The sequence below is a fragment of the Aplysia californica genome, unplaced genomic scaffold, assembly GCF_000002075.1.
Source record: "Aplysia californica isolate F4 #8 unplaced genomic scaffold, AplCal3.0 scaffold00356, whole genome shotgun sequence".
In the NCBI taxonomy this organism is placed as follows: domain Eukaryota; kingdom Metazoa; phylum Mollusca; class Gastropoda; order Aplysiida; family Aplysiidae; genus Aplysia; species Aplysia californica.
In genome coordinates this window covers 301,560-319,012 of record NW_004797626.1, presented here as the reverse complement: position 1 = coordinate 319,012, position 17,453 = coordinate 301,560, and the positions used below count along the sequence as shown (strand labels likewise).

General features: G+C 37.8%; 2 protein-coding genes across 2 annotated transcripts in view; one reads left to right on the top strand and one right to left on the bottom strand.

The window, feature by feature from the left end:
* Positions 1 to 412: 412 nt before the first annotated feature.
* On the bottom strand, positions 413 to 8,687 carry LOC101856523 (deoxyribose-phosphate aldolase). Its single transcript, XM_005103042.3, has 8 exons — positions 8,538 to 8,687; positions 6,680 to 6,777; positions 5,737 to 5,884; positions 4,005 to 4,103; positions 3,121 to 3,255; positions 2,126 to 2,254; positions 1,479 to 1,591; positions 413 to 747 (listed from the first exon to the last, which is right to left on the bottom strand). The coding sequence occupies exons 1-8, from the start codon at positions 8,569 to 8,571 to the stop codon at positions 541 to 543; spliced, it is 963 nt and encodes a 320-aa protein (XP_005103099.1). The 5' UTR covers positions 8,572 to 8,687; the 3' UTR covers positions 413 to 540.
* Positions 8,688 to 9,194: 507 nt separating this feature from the next.
* Positions 9,195 to 17,453, top strand: part of LOC101856277 (coiled-coil domain-containing protein 81) — a gene marked incomplete at its 3' end in the record, with an annotated part of 19,984 nt that continues 11,725 nt past the window's right edge. The window contains 6 exon segments of the mRNA XM_005103041.3: positions 9,195 to 9,370; positions 12,076 to 12,137; positions 12,594 to 12,750; positions 13,080 to 13,336; positions 14,537 to 14,616; positions 15,475 to 15,836. Coding sequence (XP_005103098.1) covers positions 9,289 to 9,370; positions 12,076 to 12,137; positions 12,594 to 12,750; positions 13,080 to 13,336; positions 14,537 to 14,616; positions 15,475 to 15,836 — 1,000 coding nt within the window. The 5' untranslated portion in view covers positions 9,195 to 9,288.

The following is a 17,453-nucleotide window of genomic DNA, read 5'->3' as shown; positions in this document are numbered from 1 at the left end:
TAGCCAAGTAACCCCCTCCAAACCTTTCACACACATTTCTACATTCAATAAATTCATGCTCAACAGGTAACTGTGGTAAGTATTGGCAAGTTCATGGGGGAGCAATACTATAAAAAAGAGAAACTCAGCCCCTGATTTTTTATGTAGGCTACTGTTTGGTAGCTATGCAAACATCTGTGGAAATGTCAAAGTAGAGAGTAGCAGAGGAACTAGAAGATGGTTGGGGGGAGTTCTTGTAATAATCTCATTTAAAAAGTTCTTTACTTTCAATCTGGACATTGTAATAAACAATCAATATCACTCTCAGCAGCACCCTCCTCACAAAAAAAAAGAAGTAAATGGCAACCAATTCAGAAGTCGTCTTGCCTCAACTTTCAAGAGCATCTTTCTATAATACTGTTTACACAAAGACTTTTCTTCCTCCAACTTTTATAGACACAACAATTATTTCTACATTCACCTTTTGTTCAACATTACGACACATGAATCACATTCAATCAATTATAATAAAAACCAGAAACTTTGTCTAGTACCCAGCTCTTAACCAAGCGGCATCTCCACCACCGATGGGTAAACACCTGTCGCGAAGTGGTACAGCTGTCTCTCTAGATCTCCCAGAAGTGTGCTGGCCCCGATCCTGAAGAGTCTGGGGTTCGTGTACTCGTCTCCTAGCTCTTCCTTCATCATGGAGAGCCATACACAGGCGTCTTTAGCTGTTCGGATGCCACCAGCTGGTTTGAAGCCCACCTGAAAAAATTGATGGAGAGTCATAGTCACAGGCTCGGCCAAGAAAAGAATGGGCAGATCAAGGAAATAAAAGAAAGCACAAGTGCAGAAGCTATAAAAATAAATGAATAAATAAACAAGTATATGTTTCTTTTTATTGATCCATGTGAGGAAAGCCTGGTTTACAATACAATCTACATGCACACATACATGATACCACAAATGCACCATTGCTGGTCACCATTGTGCAGTGTGCTGTGCAGGCAGGGGGCCTCAAAGGAATGTTTTTTTTTAAACAGAAGGGGTTCAACTGATTTAATTTTTAAAGAAAAAAAATCAGTATTCTACTAGCCACTAAAGAGGAGATCTCAAAGACAGATCTTGTCTACTGTTAGAACATTGAGCTAAAAGTTAATATTCCACAAAGGATGAGGAAAAACTTGAATTGGATCCCACTCAAATTAAAACCTTCAATCTCTACAGGCTTGTCATCATCTGTGCCATAGTTGTCAGCGTTTCCAGTACAAGTGGCAAACGGGTTATGCAAAAACAGTACTAATCCAACACATTTGGGGATTTTAATTCTTAAAAGTTTAAAACAATTTATTAAAAACAATTCTTTTTTTTGTGTGGTTTACTGCTGTTTTCAGATACGTACTGTATTCCAAATATTAAAGAACATTAGTCATAGCGACAAGGTTATACAGATCTCCAGTCTTATATGCAGTAATATCCGATGAGGTTGTACTCACCCGAATGCCAGTACGTTGAAGGAAATCCCTTATGGCTCTTATCATCACTAATGCAACCACAAAGGTTGCGTTGACCCCCTCTTTTCCAGTGGAAGTTTTGATGAAGTCAGCTCCTGAAACAACATATTAATCTACGGTTGACATATAAATGTTTAAAAACTAATATCATTATCAAAATTAATATAAGAATCATAATTATCAATGGATATCAATAATATTTTCAAAGCGAAAATGATTACCATCATCATGAGCTTCAAGTGTATGTATGAGAAACTACTCTTCTGAATAGGTGTGATTCAAGGTAAGGAGTTTTTTAAAATTGGAATTTTGCTTAGGTGGCAGCCCAACAGCCTATTCCTCTAAAACTTTCAATCACCACAGAATCTCTCATGTGCACATCAAGCATATAAGATCCCTCATATTTTTTTACCATACCCAAGATGACTAGGAACTTAAGATCCAGGGCACAGAGGAAGAAGGAGACTGAACGAGAGAGTCAGAGGTTTTTTTTTTCAGAGGAGGAGGAGGAGGAGGAGGAGGAGGAGAAGAAAAAGAAGAAGAAGAAGAAGAAGAAGAAGAAGAAGAAGAAGAAGAAGAAGAAGAAGAGAAAATCTGACAAACCAGCATAGACCAGGTATCCCACTTACCTGCCATCATGCACACCATGCTGGCTTTATAAACGTTGTTCAAAGAGCCAAGCTCTCCTGTGGCTAAAATGGTCTTCATATGAGCTGACCCGCAGGCTTGCTTCATTTGCCTCACTTCGTCATAGACACCTGGCAAAAACCACAGCAAATTTTTATTCTGCTCTTTAATAATAATAATAACAATAATTTTAAAAAATTAAGTAGATTCCCATTGTGTTCACTCCTCAACTGGGCTTTAGGCATTTGAATAATTAGGCACTTTATAATAATAGGTTAATACAGTAGAACATGGCTATGTTGCAGCAGGACCATCCCTTCTGCGGGACCTTACCAGAATTCCCTTTTATTTTGGTCTATCTAGACTCAATTAACTGTGCTTGGGTTTAACGGGGCAAGAAAAGGTCCGAACTTAGAAGAATTGGTCAGTCCAGTGAAAAGTGAGGCGGGGCAGACGGCAGAGAAAGATGGTGCGGAGAGACGTGTTACGTGAGCCTCTCCAAGAGTGATGTGTCATAGCCCTTGGCTAAGCCAAAAAAGATAGTAAAAGAAAAGGAGAGCGTGTAGTGTGTGATTTTTTGGTAATTCCCCTTTGCATTCCTATAGCAGGAACTTGCCTACAGCGGGATTTTCTTGTGGAGCTAAAAGTCCCGGTCTAGCCATATTCTACCATACTGTATAATTTTTTTTAAAAGCATAATATGCGCATGAGCAAAGTTCTTTCCAATGTTTGAAGTGAAAACCTCACAATATTCCATCAGGACAAAGGCTACAGTCTCGTCCAAAAGACTATTTATTTTTATGAAGATAAATGTAAGCGGATTTAAAGATACTTAAATATTTCTTCCTTTTTTAAAGAAAAAAATGTGTCACATCACAAACTTGGCAATGATAATGAAAATACAATAAAAACTCATCCACAGTCGTAATTAAAACTGGAATAGCTATAAATAAACATTTCTTCACCTAGGGCAACCCCGTCTGAACTTCAAACATACCTTTCCAATTGCCAGCGAGAGCATACGTCCTGTTGATGACAATATCTATTTCTGTGGCTCCATCATTCACAGCATATTTGATTTCTTCAAGCCGAGGAGCAAGCGCAGTCTGTCCACAGGGAAATCCAGTGGCAACTGTCGGAGTGCATGGAAGTTATGTTTATAAAAAATGAGAGTCAAACAGAATATGAATTTAATGTCTCACAGCATTTGAACAACTTTGAGTTAAGTTAAAAAAACCAATAAAAAACCCCAACCCACTTAGTACAGCAGTGTCTTCTTCAACTGATATAATCTGTTGGGACCACTTGATTTTCTTTCATATGATGAAGCCAAGTTTTCCGTTCAGAGAGATTGCTCAAATAAAAAAAAAAAAAAGAGGATTTATTTGCTTTCGGTTTACATTGTTTTCCGATTAATCCTGTTCGGTTTAAGCCGACTCTTCAGTACAATGACTTTGCTATTTACTGGAAAGCTCTTTTTGATACATGGGACAGTATTCATAACAGGAGAAAGCAAGATTAAAAAGAAATATAATCGGACCCATTTTTACACACTGTAACAAATTACAGTATCTAGATCGAAAATCCAGAGGCATGGCATACAATTCCATATCTATACATGACATACAATAGAATAATAATTTTGTAGCTCAAAATTCGCATAAGACAGATATCTTGGATCAGGGAGCAGGAGACAGTCAGTTTAAATTGTTATTTCTTTTACGCCCTAATTGACACTGTCGTCTTGGCCATCTTCTCATTTTGACAATCAAACAGTTAAAAAGGCTACATCAGCAATATGCAGAAAACTTAAAGTTTTTAATATTGTATTACTAAATATGATAAGAAATGACCAGGGTAGAACAGTTACAGATAAATTACCTGAAGCAACAGGAATTGAAGGTTTTCCCACCATCTTGAGCGATTCTTTCGCTGCTGTCACTTGGTTGGGGTATACGCACACAGCACCGGTTGTGATTTCTGAAAAGAATAATAATGACCTTGATCAAAAGGTGACAAAACATGGAAAGACACGCGGCTGAAAGCTCTTACATTATCATCAACAGTTTTCTCCCTTCTGTTCCTGACATGTTAAAAGCACCTTAGTACAGTATGTCGGTTTTATCTGCTTTTTTCCCCAACACTCAGTACATCTTTGTAGGCTTAGTTGCGATTGGGCAATCCTTTGTAAAACAGTCCTATTTCTTTGGCGTTACTGTCCCCATGGTTTTATGAGAAAAAAATTCTAAAATAAAGCAAACTGAGCCCAAAAATGTGAAATTATGTGATTCCATTCATTTTAATAAAGAATGTTAAAGGAAAATAATCAGAAATTATGCAAAAATTGTCAAATCATGCAGGGTGCATAAAACCACGAGGACAGACATTATCATGTGTGTACCTCTCACGAGGGCGTTCCAGTATTGTCTCCATGTAAAAAGCGTCCACCCCAAAGGGAGGTAACAGCAAGTAATCACTAAATTAACAAGAAAATATGATGGTTGTGTCCCCTTGCTTGAATTAATAAAACATGTACTTCGTGTGTCTTTGTAAACGTAGGCCCTACATGTAGGGGCCCTCCTGAGCACCGGTGTTTAGGCGGAAGCTACTGCATACAAACAAATTCAAAATGTCAGAATGAATACTTTAATTGTATTTTTAAAAATTTAACAATTTGCAGAATAAATTAATCAAAACATTTGAGACATATTCTGGATTGAAATTGAATTAACACTTCTATATTATATATAAGTTACATACAAATATCCCAGCCCTCATTTCACAAAACACATGCAACAAGCTAATCAACGTCCTCCCTAGTCGAATAAAAGCATCATCATTTGAGCACCCCCTCTTCTTTCTCTCCAGGCTTTACAATGAGCTTCATGAAGAAAGGTTGCCCTCCATTATAAACATACAAGATAATAGTCATCAGCCTGCTCTAGGATACACATTGGATTACCAAAGTACTATGACAAAACCCCCATGTCTAACCACCAACTTACTCACTCGCCCTCCTTTTGGCTGTCCCTCCCTCACACAATGCTCTTCACCAGTTCTGATGGGAAAAATAGTTTTGATGACTTTACAAACTGTTCATTGTATGAACAGTTAAGGTACTTGAAAACCTGGAGGTGTCATCTCTGGCTCAAAGGTTGACGAGCAATGACCCGTCACTGCTTACAGTCGCTAGCTGTCATTATACTCGCTGTCATACTAAGGCCAGAAGGAATCAGGATTGTTATCAACGCTAGCAAAATAAAACCCACTTCCCTCATTTCTCCACAGAGAAGGGTTAAACTATAATTCACTCCTGGGAGCAGGAAATCGTCAGTTTATTAAATTCTTATATTCTTTTATGCCCTAATCGACACAATTTAGATAATTTAGTTGGCAGGCTCCTAACCTTGCCTGTCAGGGCGGGCCCCGGGTGAGAAGGATACAGCACTGAGATACCGTACTTGATAAAAAGTCTCCCAACTCAGGAATCAAACTTGGGTCTCCTGCTTGTGTCAGGGAAGCACCTTGGTGCTACACCAGAGATGCCAGTGGATAGACAGTGTGATAAGTGAGAACTGTAAAAAATAAGCTACCCGGCTCATGCTGTGTCTACCTTTATGGTCAACCTGAAGCATCTTCAAGACATCGGTGCTGACAGGATGTGCGGCTTTGAAACAAAGCCTAGAGACGTTGGATGGTGTGTCGTCTCCAGCCAAGGTTGTAAGGTCGATACAAGTCACAGCACGCAACTGCCAGTCAGCCTGCACAAGATAACTTATTTCTTAATTATGCAAAAATACATCATATACATGCATCTCAAATAGAAAGAATTTTATTGAAAAACTCAAAAGGACAAAAATAGGGTTATATTTTATACAAGTCATTGTGATTGTCTTGTGGGCAAAGTATATTATTTGATAAAATATAGGCTTAAAAAAAATGAGAAACACACAACTTTTTTTTTTAGAAAAAGAAAGTTGAAGATTACAGCATGTATGTCATTAAAGAGAGAAACTCAAAGAGTGAGACAGAGAAATAAAGTTATTGGGCTGCTTTTCTTTGTGACTTTCACTACTAATCTGCTCATTTTAAGGACCCTTCAAATAAGATTGTAAGTAAGGGTAAGAGACAAATGAAAAATATTTTAAAGCAATTTCGGTCATTCATTTTGAAATGGGGAAAAAAAAGCGTAATAATTGATAAAAAGTACTACAAGTACAAGCATTATAACCAACCAGCGATGTCCTCAAAGCTCAACCCAAACTTTGCTGTATAATTCTGTGACTGGCTTCAACTTCAATTCTAGATACTTATAGCATGTTCTCAAAAAGCAACTTTCAAAATTAAAATTAAAGTTTAATTTCAATCAAACTGCTGAGTACACATGACAGAGTGCCACACAATACAAAAGCTGAAACAGCATCAGCAACTTTCTGTGGTGCTCTATTTTCGAGAATTCAATTAAAAAACAAGCGGGAAGGATCGAATTAAAATGTGCAACATAAAACATTTCACTGAGTCATTGTGCATTTCAGAAATGTGTACTTTCAATTTACCTGCCAGTGTTTCTTGACAGTCCTCCTACTCCCCAGCTCAGCTGCTCTTCTCTTGACAGCTGGCAAATTGATTCTCACATCTTTGAAAAAGGACTCATCTGAACAGTAATAAATATGAAAGTAAGGTAAACAAAAAGACTAGAAATAGATGACAAGTTACTTAAATTTCAAAACACATGCATACACACCCATCCACATACAAACAATGACCCTCTGTCATTTCATTTGGCTTATAATTAATATGCAGCTGTTTAGCCTTTCCTACTTTTTGATTACATACGGTATAAAATGATTTGTTTGTCGCAAGAGTGTTTCTTCACCTTTGTTGTATTTGCAGTCAATTATTTTTTTGTTGCTGTTGTGGGATACTCTTTCTATTTTTAAATATAAGGATACCTTTTGCTCATCTTTGAATTCTGTTTCTGTTTACCTCTATTAATACAGGTGACTGCCCCAATTCATCGAAACGATTGGTAGCACGAGAGTAGTTGAAGTTCACAGCAGCAACTGATTCTTCTTTTATGTGTATAAACATAAAAACTACTTCTTAACTTTTGTGTCCCCTCACAACATATAAAGTAGTCCAACTCCTTACTGTACCTTTAGCAGAGGAATTTATTAGTTGTTGAAGCTGGTTCAATCAGAGTTTATAAGAAAATCTGTCATTCTCTCTTGTTTTTGGCCTCATATATCTGTCAAACATGTCTGAGCACCCCCGCCGACACAAACACTCAACACACTACATCGACCCCCAACGGCAAGTGATTCAAATTAATCTAATTTAAGGGGTGGGGGTTGGGTCATCATACAAATACAATGATGTCTCAATCCCTGACCATTGTCTTTCTGGTAGTCTTACCAATTATAACTCATTTCGCATCTCTGTCAGTAAGTCTAATTAATTAGACTGAGTTACATATATCATGTTTAATTAGCAGAACTAAGAGCAACATGACAAATAAAGTCTGAGTAAATTTAGTAAAATCTGTGTTCTCCACAATAAAGTTCGAAAGTGGCTATTCTCACCCGCCCGGAAATTCTCGCAAGATCAACTCCTCCCCTCTTCTCTCTGTCTCTTTCTGAATACTGTCTATCGGTGTGGACGATCAAATTGACCCAAACAAAGTTAAAAAATGATGTTAAAACACAAAAGTAAATTAATTTGGTTGTCTACAAAGATGCTACGGCAATTTAACTTTTCGAATCGAGCCGAACTACGCGGGTCGCCATTTTGTTTTGCCCGGAAATTCTCGCGCTACTCCTCTCTCTCTCCACTGCCCACAGACAAAATTGTACGCTTTTAGTAGGCTACAGTTGTAATGGAACGTTTGTTCACGGCACAGAATTCTACAATTTTTCTGTTATCACAGTGTAGAATTCTGTGGTTTAGGGTGAACGCAAAATTTGGTGAACGCGCACCGGGTGAGAATAGCCACAAGACTCGCCTGCACTATTCTCACTCCGGGTGAGAATAGAGGTGGCCATAAAGTTCAGTTCCGTTTGTCCTTTGACTTTGATGTTTTGCTTACTTTAAATTGACTTGGCAGTTAGTAGTGTTAGTTAGGGTCTGGAGATCAATGGCCAATCTTAAAGAGAAGGAGTGGGGTAGTGGTAGGCAGGGGAAAGTTACAAAAAAATAATAACAGGCTCTGAGGTTGGCAAATGTAGGCTGGGCAAGGCTTACACTAGATAAGCGCAGGGTCATCAGGGGGGAAAGGTCATTCATGGACGCCATGGTTCATTGGTCATCATTCATACAGTAACCGTAACACAGTACACAGAACTGTCCACCTTGAAACAGTTATCTGTTTTTAAAAAGCAGAGGCTTGAAACCCCCCAACAACAACAGAAGTCGTACCATATTCGCAGCCTAGGTTTCCATGTTCAGCCATCGCGTTGGCTGATTGCTAAATAATACACTTAACAGCCTTGTGTGCTCACAACTTGCAAGCTCTCTGCTTTCGCTTTTCGTCGCTTTGCAATAATCCAAGGCAAGGGAGATAATTCTCAGTTCTCAGATCCGAATGGAAGCAATATAATAATATAACGTCAAATGAAAAGAAGAAAGAGGAAATCGGGGATAAAAAGAGGCACAAAGGTACCAATTGAAGGAGGATTAAAAAGAGAGAGGGAGAGGACGAAAAAAAAGAGAAACATTTGTAGTTAAAAAGGAGATGAAAAAGCTGAATTAAGTTTTCTCGTCTTTGAAACCTGCCCTATTCCATAACTTGAAACTTCTTTGCCCTATTCCTTTTGCTTAGTCCAAACTGGCAGTCACTTTTGTTTACTGTTATCTTCGAATTAAATTGTACATCGTTATGTACTTGGAAGTGTCCTTTGTTCATTTACTATGCAACATATGGACAATTTTTGAAACCTGTTGTATGTCTGTTTATCATTCTAAATGAAATAACAAATAGTTGTATTGCTCTGGGGCTCAATTTTAAGATGTTCTAAAGTTCAAAAACAACTTTACTGGCTTTACAAGGAACAGGAGCCAATGGGCTTATGATTACTACCATAGCAACGTTGACAGCGAAGGCTCAGTCGAAAGCGGGGGTCAATGGCGTCCTGATAAGTTTTTGTTTGAATATGATCATAGAATCAAAATGACAGAAGTTACACAAGGTATTCTGGCCAACGCCAACAAAGGGAGATATTCCTCTATCAAAGATGCATTGTCGGAAGATGGTAAGACACTGCACTTCAATTGTGTTTTCTTATTTGATTGTCACTCAAAACTTTTTAGCCCTCTCGTCTGCCTCCGTGGATGTGGTACTTTTAAAGACCAGATTTTCCCTCTGTAGTTAGGAAGATGTCTTGTCTGATTATGTTCTTAATATAAGAAATATACGCTTCCTCACTGCTTTGTTAATGATACTGTTCTGTCAAAAAGTGGCATAGCATAGATATCTTGAGTTTCACTGATATTTTTTGGATTTCAGAGTCAATCATGACATGATGATCTCGACACTCCACCAACAATGTATTGTAGGCATAGATAGGCCTAGATCTAGGTGTTCCAGTTCATAATGTTGTGGGAGGAAAAAAAAGCCCATACTCTTTATCCTTCCGTACAGCATGACTGCTAAATGCTCTCTTTTCAAAACAAACAAAGCACTGCTGAAATTGTAGGCACTCAATAAAGTCAATAGACTGTTAAATTAGTGCTTGGGTTGTCAGTTTTATCACCGAAGTTGCTGTTGCATGGGCTTGATGGATATCAACCCTGACAGGTGGAGTTACGAAGTTATAAAAAATTCCTAAAATCAAAACAATTACTGTGTCGGGAAAAATGTCCTAAGGAATCTATTCATGACGTGTCATCATCAGTGCCTTAATTTCACCCCTGGCAGGGTATATGCCACATATACAAGCTTCTTCCATTTATCTCTGCCCTGGGCCGTTCTTCAAAGCTCATTCCTATAGTGAGCTTCATCTCTCTCATATGTCTCTTTCCACACATCTCCTCCACGTTTCCCATGGCCTCCGGCCTGCCTCAAGTGCTTCCTGTGGGTTCCACTGCAGTGACTGTCTTGTGATGTTTCCGCTGGGCTTTCTGAGGTTGTGTCCCATACATCGCCGCTTTCTTAGTCCTGTTTCTACTTCTATATCCCTTTGTCCTGTCCTTTCCCACAGCTCTTCATTTTTAATTCTCTCCTGCTAATTAATTCTTTGGATGCTCCTCATACATCGATTGATGATTAAAGTCTGGACTTTATTCAGTACTGTCTTTGTTGTCTTCCAAGTTTCGCAGCTGTAGAGGAGCACAGACTTGACATTGGAGTTGAAGAGTTGAATATTGGTGCGCAGTGAGATATTGCTTGCTTTCCAGACTTTTGATAATCGATTGAATGTTGACCTTGCCTTGGCGGTTCTTGCTTTTACGTCTGCCTCGATCAGTTCTCCCTTTACCATCGATGACACTTCCAAGGAAGGTAAAGGAGTCCACTTCTTCCAGAGGAGTGTCTTCTGCTGTCACAGTAGGGCTCGACTTGCCCAGATGTATGCGTAAGCCAACACTCCTTGATAGGGTGTTGAGCTCCTTGGTCTTTTCTTGCATCTGATTATGTGTGTGAGAGAGCAGTGCAAGGTCATCGGCAAAGTCCAAGTCGTTCAGCTGCTGGCAAGGGGTCCACTGTATTTCATTGTGCTTTCCTCTGGTGGCTTCTTTCATGACCCAGTCAATTAAATTACTAGTATGAAGAGAAAAGGTGAGAGCACGCATCCTTGTTGCACTCCTGTGTGTACCTGCTATGGTTCTGAGATTTGTCCTTTATGGAAGACTTTGCAGTTTGTTCCATCATAGGTGGCCTTCGCAAGCTTGACGATTTTATCAAGTATTCCATAATGCCGCATCAGTTTCCACAGTTTCCCTGTCCTCGCTGTCAAACACCTTTTCATAATCAATGAAGTTGACCACAAGTGGTGAATTCCATTCAAGCGATTTCTCAACAATGATGTGCAGAGTAGCGATCTGGTCCACACATGATTCATGATATGTGTACAGTCCTATTTAGCCTGGAGTTTGATATAAAAGTTTCATTTGTGATCTGCACAATGTATGTTATATGTGGAACAAAGTATAAAGCTCTCATGGCATATTGTTATCAGTATTTCTGCTTACCCTGATGATTAATTGTGGCATATATTTTATAGCTTGTATTCAAAGACACCATACACACTGGAAGGTTTAATAAGTTTTATTGACTTTGGACTGGTAAATTGATAGCAAAGAGAGAATCTGCTGCTTTTTTAATAGTTGTCATTTAGCACCTCTTGTGTTTGTCACACATATTAAATGCAATTGCACCTTCGTATTGGGCACCTTGATATACATCACACTGCATTAATTATACTTTCTGGGGTGTGTGATATTGATAAGTATGAGTATCAGCATTCCATGAATTAATCTTCGGTCTTTGCTGAGTGTTACCTTTCAGAGTAATCTTCTATTGTATCATAGGCCACATTACTATGCTAATTCAAGTTGTTTTGTGCAAAGTCTGAGAATTATGTGTTTCAGTTTTTTTTAGATGTTCACATCCATTAAATCCTTATCTTCGTCAAGCCGCTGAGTGACAGCCGCTCGTGGTTGGAACTGCTGTGCCGGTGAGCAACTGGCAGTGGCTGAGACATATTCCTTTATTACCACTTTGACGTCAAATTACTTTTCAGCAATTGCCAACAACTGGTCCTGTGTACACGTGATCATTCATTAGATAAAGAACTATGGAAATAGGTTCACTCCAATTTAGTGACCTATATGTCAATTTTAGATTTCATTCCAAAGAGTGTTTAATCAAATAAAAATACATAATATTTTCCTAGTTTTTACTCATTGACTGAAACAGCCTTCATGGAACTTAAAGTTTCTTTTCCTTGTTCTTTTTCAGATGTGTCAAGTGTGTGGGAAAATGTTTCAAATTATATTGAAAAGCAAATGACTCAACAGAAGGCAAGTTACTTTTCTTTTTTATGCAATGTCATATTTCTTGTGCAGTTATAGTTCTCTTTTTTATTTTTACTCTACACAATGCTGGGGAGGATATGAATCACACTAATATAGCAGGAATAGTTCAGCATATGAGGATTTTAAGTGTATTTATATACTGACTCATCAATAAATGTTCTCTGAAAACTGTCGTACAATGTGTGTGCACCTACTGAATAATATTCCAGGACAATTTGAACTCAGGCACATACAGGGAGAAGGCGTCAAGTGGGGCAAATCCATCTGTAGTTTCTGTACTGTATGTGAGCGTTTGCTTTCTGGGCTACGTACATTGTAACATAACATTAACAGATATGTATTTACAGTATTGTCATGAGTATGCATGGATTTTTTTTCTGTATTCTTTTGAATGGGCTGGTTATAATCTTAATTTATTGCTATCATATCTTCTATTCACAGGGGGTGCAAATTCCAGGTCTTGGAACATTTTCAATATCACAGAAAAAGCTGGAAATTGGCAACAACAGGTTTATCTTGACCCAGAGGCCTGTCTTCAACATTTCTGAAAAGTTTGCGCAGACTCATGGATTGCAGTTTCAGAAATATCACGTGCCTGGTAATTATTGTTTTTTACCCCTTCTCAACATTGACAACCAAACTGTGGTTGAATAGTTATCATTTAACAAAAAAATCTGTTTATCATTGATTGTTACAGAGTGTTTTTTTCTTTAGTTTTTAGGGGGGGGGGCGGTTGCTATGAATGAATTAATTTTTGGTCCTTTTGTAAACTTCAGAAGAAAAATTACAATTTTATGTTCATGTTGCAAATTTCTCATGTATATATTCAAAGGAAACTAAACTATTGTATACTCATAAATAATGGATAACTTTATGCTGCTCTTGAGCTCTCTGTAAGTGATGGACCTCTTACATTTCTATCTTTAGGATCAATACCAGTGCTGCCTCTCAACTTTGCCTCCATCTCATTCGAGAGCCCTTTTGACAGAGACACAGTGGAGAGATGCTGCAAAGAAATTATCTCATCATCTGCTCGAGCTCTGGCATCAAAACGAAATATTGAGCTGTGCTTTTCTGGAATTGGTCGTCTCACAATAAGGGAAGGCAGAGTAAAAATGAAATTCTACAAAGAGTTTATAAATGAAATGGACTCCTCTGGGAAATTGGTGGATTCTATGATGAATGTAAGTATTGATTTTTGCATTGTTTTTCACTATTTAATGATAGCAGAATGGGTTCATGTTGTGCACTATCTGTAATATTGTTAATGATAATTATCGCTTTCAATGTTTGATGCAGTTACAGTTGAAAGGAACTCTTAGATAGTGGGGGAGGGGGGATGGGGGGGTTGTGAAATTTGATATGCGAGAATGCCTTACAAGGAAATGACAAAGTTGATAAGTTTAAGAGAAAATAGAATGTACTATTGAATGAGTTGTCAGTAAGCTAATTTTTGCTCACCGAGGACCAAGGTCTGGATGACCTTTTTTCCCAGGCACCCAGCAAAAAAGTAGGGTTTTTTTGGTCAAAAAAGTGTACCCGTTCATTTATCAACTAATTTTCATAATTTCTGAATATTGTATGCATAACTGAAAGCTCTTTGAAGACAAAACGCAAAAATGAACCTGTGCTTAAGGATTTTAAGTTTTTGAGAATGACAATGAAGACGAAAAAAGAATAAGGATGATGATAATTTATTGTAATGCTTATGTTTGTCTCTCTCTTGGTTGGAATGTATTGTTTTTAATCTGAATCATAACATTCTGAGACCAATTCAGACTTTCATATTTACTTTTTTCTTTAAATCTGTGAAATTATTATGTTTTGACTCCATTATGAACCTCAGTGCCTCTATAGACACAACACTTAGTTTGGTAACTTAAATCATGGAAATCTAGAAAATAATCTATCCGAGAATGCTCCATAAAAGAATTCACAGAATATAGACTTATCATGCTATTATAAAGAGCTTATATCTATGGTACCAATAGAAAGCAAAAGGTGTGTTAACTTTGTTAGCAAATCAATATTACATATTTGGGTTAGTTTTGCTACAAAAGAATTCTGCATGTTGAATTTGTGAAAATGTTATCTTCAATCTGTGACTTTGGAAAATTGCACGAGTATGATAGATGTGTTCAGTAAGTTAGGATTTGTGATGAAGGTTTATTAAGCTTGTCTAGAACTATTTATTGTGCAAAAAAATGTAAGATTTTGCCCAAATGATTTTTGTATCAAGAAAACGAGAGACAACCATTGAGGGTTGTGTTAGGTATTTACCCTTATCTCATTGAAATATATATATATAACTAATAGACAGACAATTTAGTTAATTCGAGTTTGTGTATTTGACTGAAGTATCCTCTTTTAAAAAATTTCCATAGCGAGTGGGCACTGTGGACTCGGTCATGTCTGACAGGCTCTCTGTCCGGCCTCACTCCAGTAACACAATGATCTTACCTAAGTAAGTAATTGCTGACTCAATGCTTTCTGTCTTGGGGGAGATATTATTTACTCATTTGCTGCGTAATTTTCTATGGTCCTGACATAATTTCCTCAACTAGCAGGTACCTGTTAAGTTCATATATTTAGTTTTGTTAACCAGTTTACTGATTTTTTTGGGCAAAGCTTAACATAATATATCAAAGAAAGGGCTTTGCAACGGGAATTTGAAAACACTGAATAGTTTTATCAAAGCTTGGATATTATTTCAGAAAGCCTAGACTGGAATATCTTTCTATAATATCTTTAGAGGCATATGGTAGAGAGCCAGTGATACAGCTCAGTGTAGTGGTGAGGAAGATGCAGAGCAGATTAATTGGCTTATGTTAATGAATGAGTTTAACACTTTGTCATCTTATGTTAGGGAAAATCCAAGGAAACTGGGTGGTAAACATCGCCAGTCGGCGAGATGAGGTGACAAAGTGTTAGAATATTTAATTCTTAGGTTCCTTAAAATTTTGTGGACATACACTTGAGATAATAATGCAATATTGAAGTATACATCCTGTTTATCTCAATGAGTACTGATTTTTTTCTTTTATGATAATGTTTTATGATCTGACTTTATTATAATAACATGCCTTTTGATAGATACTTTCAATAGGCTTTGTTGTCAGCTCGTATTTTATTATTTTGTTATTATTATTATTATTATTATTATTATTATTATGATGATGATGATGATGATGATGATATTGTAGAGAATAACTCCTAGTTATGTAATGTTTTGGTTCAGGAACATGCACTTTGTAAATGTAATTATATATTATTATTGACCAAGAAAAAGCATATTAAATTAATGTAATTGTTTTGGCTTCAGGATCAGCTCGGGTCGGGATGGATCAGTCAACGGCCTACACAACAGTAGTCTGACACCTGTCGTGGAGCAAGAGGAGGACCCTGCAGGTGCGGAGTTCGCGGGTGTTCCCGGACCCCCAGGCCCTGTGGAGGTTCATTTCTACCCCGAGGTGGACGAGCCGGGATACGGTGCAGGGGGAGCAGCATTTGCCCCACAGCCTGAGGACCTGGCGTTGAAACAAGAGGGCATGGAGGGTCCCGACGGGGACTTTGCCACCGATCATGCCATGGAGAACATCTTGAGAGAGGGTGACACGGCCAATGCTGACTCTCAGCCTTCACTAGTCCCACAGCCCTTTGAGATGGATGTAGGAAATCAAAATGGTGAGTTATCAATAGACGTCAAGCAGTTTTTAGAAGGTCCATTTTAAAACTTTTTTTCTGTGCGCATTTTTATGTTCATTGTAGATTCTAGAAAAATATTGGTTGAAGCTAAGATGAATTTTTTTTCGAAGACTTTTTGTCTACATGGGAAGTTTCTTATGTGTTCTATCTTAGTAAAAATGTCCCAAAACACTGTGTCCAGTGATAGGAACAATTTTTTATTTGGAGTCTTTAGGAAACACAGAGATAAATGACAAAAGTGGAAAAATTAGCATTTAAAAAGATCAAGAAAAACAGAAAGAGATAAAAAAATGGACAGTTTTATTCTCTGCAATGTAAAACATTCAGCAGACCTAAGAACAGTAGTATTTAATGACGTGTAGCTTTGATTTTGCCTTAATTTTAAAATTTGTCACTCTACCTTGCAAATGACTTGGTTGGGGATCTTATTTACGAGCATTTTGATTTTTTTGAATTGAGGCCACCCCCCGTTAAGTAGGATCTACCATGATTGTGATATGGTTGTAGGGAAAGAGCTGCAACTAATTTATAAATGTAAATTTGCACTATGAAATACTATGCGCAAATAGTTTTCTGTCTATTAAAAATCATTTTTTTCTATTTTCAAAGATAGTGAGGATTGATGACTGGGAAAGCTGTTTTTAAACTTTTAGAAGACATTTCTGTCCTTATATCTTATGGATTGTACCTGAAGTTCCACTCTGCACCTTCAAAACACATCTGAGTTTGCCCCTCAAGTAGTTAACAAGTGAAACACCCCAGGCCACTAAAAATTTGAAATGTGGGTTTGGCTAATGAGACAAGAATATTCAGAGGCTGAGGAGCTCTGAATTCACTTCCATCCAAGCGATTGTTTAATCACCCTTGCCTTTCATTCGGGGGGTATTGACAACAGTGCATTATTTATTGTTTATTTATTCTGCGTCTTCGGACAGGGTTTTGAATTTATGCGGCTTCTCTTAGTAATTATTAATTCATAAGAACAGACAATAGCAGGGTGCTGACAAAGTTCTCAATGGTTGGTTGCACCCCAGTGAGGTCATTGTGCTGTCCTACGTTTGACTTTACCCTTCAATGCCCTGACAGTTAGTCAAAGACAGAGTGAATCTTTTAAGAACAAAAATTATAGCAGACTGGAGGTATGATTCCCTTGAGAACTGGTTGTGGTGAGGCTGATGAGGATGAGGATGATGATGATGATGATGATGATGATGATGAGGATGATGAGATGATAAATTATGATGAGGAGAAGGCTATTAAACTTAAACAGAAAGAAAGCAAACTTGATGGAATGGGTATCTTGAGGACATGATGATGATGATGATGATGATGATTATGATGATGATGATGATGATGATGATGATGATGATGATGATGATGATGATGATGATGATGAAAATGATGATAGTGATGATGATGATGGTGATAATAATTGCGAAGGGGATGACAGTTCTACCAAAGATATTTAATGATAGGCTACGGCAGCAGCGGTTGCAGTCTGAATATTGGTAAAGTTAGAAGTTGTGTGTGTGTGTGTGTGTGTGTGTGTGTGTGTGTGTGTGTGTGTGTGTGTGTGTGTGTGTGAGTGTGTGTGTG